We start from the raw sequence: 2,650 nt of genomic DNA, 5'->3' as shown, positions 1-2,650 counted from the left end.
AATCTGTCTTCTTAGGTTTTTAAGAACAGATTAAATAAACACCTGCCAGGGATGATCTGGTAATAATCTTGGCTCAGTGCAGGGACTGAACTAGCTGATCTATCAAGGTTCCCTTCATGCCCACATTTTTATGATTTCTGTGAATATAGTCACCAATGACAGGGAAGCTGGTTCATAGTACACAAAACAGCTCAATACTTTGAAAAGCCCTCTTCCATACTGTGAAAATGGTTGAGAATTCCTGAGATTAACTAACAGAGCAAGTCTGTCTTCATTAATACCATTTGGAAAGGTTGATTACCACACAATTGGTAAGGAATTGTTGTGAACTTAAAGCAAACCAGTTCTGAGGTAATTGTTATGGTAAATATGTAAGTATTTTAAGATATCATCATTTTTATGTCATTAATTCAAATAATTTCTGTAGTAGATTATAGTTTGAATAAAGTAATTTTATTTATAAATATGAATAAGGCAATAAGTACACATATAAATAAACATTGATCTGTGGACAAATTATGAAAATATATATTTATATAATAAAATATTTATGATAAATCTGAAAATATTTTCACAGTATAGAAAGAAAATAAATTAAAGCCATTAAAGGCATCCTACTTTTTGCATTTAAAAAGTGAGCAAAACATTACTATATTAAAATACATCTTGTTGTTTAATTCAAGGTACAAACTTTTAACTTTGTAAAAGTAACTACTAGAAAAAGCAGTGGAGACCGAAAAGATTCCAGCGTAGAGTCCAGTTTTATTCAGCAGATTTTCTTGTTTCAGTAGTAAAAGTGTCCACCATCAGCAGCTGCAATGGAAAAGGAAACTGGATCAAACATAGACAATACTTCAATAGTGAAATATTTAGAAAATGATAAGTATATGTGAGTCCTGATCTTGATTGGTGTTTGATTAAAGTAGGCCAGTTTTTATTCCCCTGTCCATTTCATAAGCCTATTAAATAAAGTCCTATCCTTGGTTCTATTTTATGTGATGAATATCAGATAAAGGACACAACTGAACCTATAGAATAAAGGATACAACAGAACTTATAGAATAATTTTAGAAAATGAAAGCACAGCATGTTTACTTGTTTTCCCCTAAACTATTTTTTTAGTTACTTTAGAAAAAGTGTTTTGTATGATACCTTAGTTTTTAAGTCTTTTTGTGAGTTGGTCAATAAACAGAAAACATCTCCTCATTTCCTCGCGGATTATCTCACAGGCACACCGGCTGTATTGCCTTTTTTCCAGGAAAGTGTCTATCACATGGAAATATTTCTTCACTTTCAGCCTTGTGAGGTCTTCATTTTGAGGGTAGGTTGTCTCCATCTTTTTTTCTCCATCAAACCATGTCTTCAGCAGCTCTATTTGCTGATAAAGTCCATTTTGGAATGCAGCTATGGAACTCCTATCCCAGTCAGTCTGAATTTGAATTTTGCGGAAGATAGTGAAGCTCTGTTGGAGGATCTCCTGGATTACCATCATGGCATTCTCCTTCTGGAATTCTGTGGAGCTGAACAAATTCTGGAGGGATATAAAGTTTGATTTTTCATTTAGACATTGCACAGGAAATTGTCCTCCCATTTTCTCCAGAAGTTTTAAGCTATCTTGGTTCACTTTGTTTTGCTGGAAGAGAAACATGTTACAGTCCACAAATGAGATTTTGGTGGAGATGTGCAGGACAAGGCAAATATGCAGGAAACTCAGGATACTCATGCTGATGTTGTCTTAGATTCCCTGTTTCTGGGTGAAGATTAGAGATTGTGCAAGTCTTTCGTAGTCTGATGTGCTGTTGTTTTTTCACCCATGTCTCTGAATTTAAGTATTCTGTAATTTTCTTTTATCACTTTCTGTATCTGAAGATTCTCATTCACTAATTAGGAATTTTATTTTCACTTTTCTGCTTTTTAATAGTTCTCTGTTAGTTTGAACTTTTCAGTATTTCTTTCCTTTTTTAAAAAAAGTGATCAAATTATTAAAAGCATAATGATTTGACTATTGTGTGGTATTACTTGTTATTGACAAAGCAAATTTCCATTTGATCCGAAACATTTCCTATACTGAAAATAGATCAGCTGAGCTGTGCTAACACATGAAAGTCCCTTATAAAAGGGCCATCTGTGTTCCTAGCTCCTCCTAATCTTAATTCAGAATCCCCTTAAATGTTTACTAATCAAAGTAGTTTAATGAGTACATAAATGAATAATGGAAGGGTAAACACTCTTGGAGAGGTTTTGGGCCAGCTCATGAAGACTAGTCCTTTGCTGGCCAGAATGACTCAGGAGGATTATGTATAAATGTGGTATAAAAATGTGTTTTTAATATTATTCCTTTTTTCTACCCATCCCCTTTGACTCATCTGTTGTATGCTATGTCTTGTCTTTTTTAGCTTTTTTTTTTTTCTTCTTCTTCCAGGCAAGAACTGTTTTCTGCTTAGAACCCTGAACATCACAGCAATGCAAATTAATAATAACTGACAGTATATTCAGATATTTCAAGTAGATGCCAGCACAGAGCTCATAGACACACCCCTTCTGTAGGTGTATGGCTATACAACAGTGTTATTCTGAAATAACATAGTCCCCATCTACACTACAAGCAGTTATTTTGACTTAATGTCAAAATAATGTTGACCTGGAGGAC

The 2,650-nt window shown here is 33.8% G+C and overlaps 1 protein-coding gene across 1 annotated transcript; it reads right to left on the bottom strand.

Annotated features, from left to right (window-relative positions):
- Positions 1–435: 435 nt before the first annotated feature.
- LOC102450893 (interferon epsilon) lies at positions 436–1,835 on the bottom strand. Its single transcript, XM_006129996.4, has 2 exons — positions 1,153–1,835; positions 436–813 (listed from the first exon to the last, which is right to left on the bottom strand). The coding sequence occupies exon 1, from the start codon at positions 1,721–1,723 to the stop codon at positions 1,154–1,156; it is 570 nt and encodes a 189-aa protein (XP_006130058.2). The 5' UTR covers positions 1,724–1,835; the 3' UTR covers positions 436–813; position 1,153.
- Positions 1,836–2,650: the final 815 nt, after the last annotated feature.

This window comes from Pelodiscus sinensis, chromosome 6 (genome assembly GCF_052426305.1).
Source record: "Pelodiscus sinensis isolate ZL-2025 chromosome 6, ASM5242630v1, whole genome shotgun sequence".
Classification (NCBI taxonomy): Eukaryota; Metazoa; Chordata; order Testudines; family Trionychidae; genus Pelodiscus; species Pelodiscus sinensis.
The sequence above is the reverse complement of the archived record's forward strand: the minus strand, read 5'-3'. Positions and strand labels throughout refer to the sequence as shown.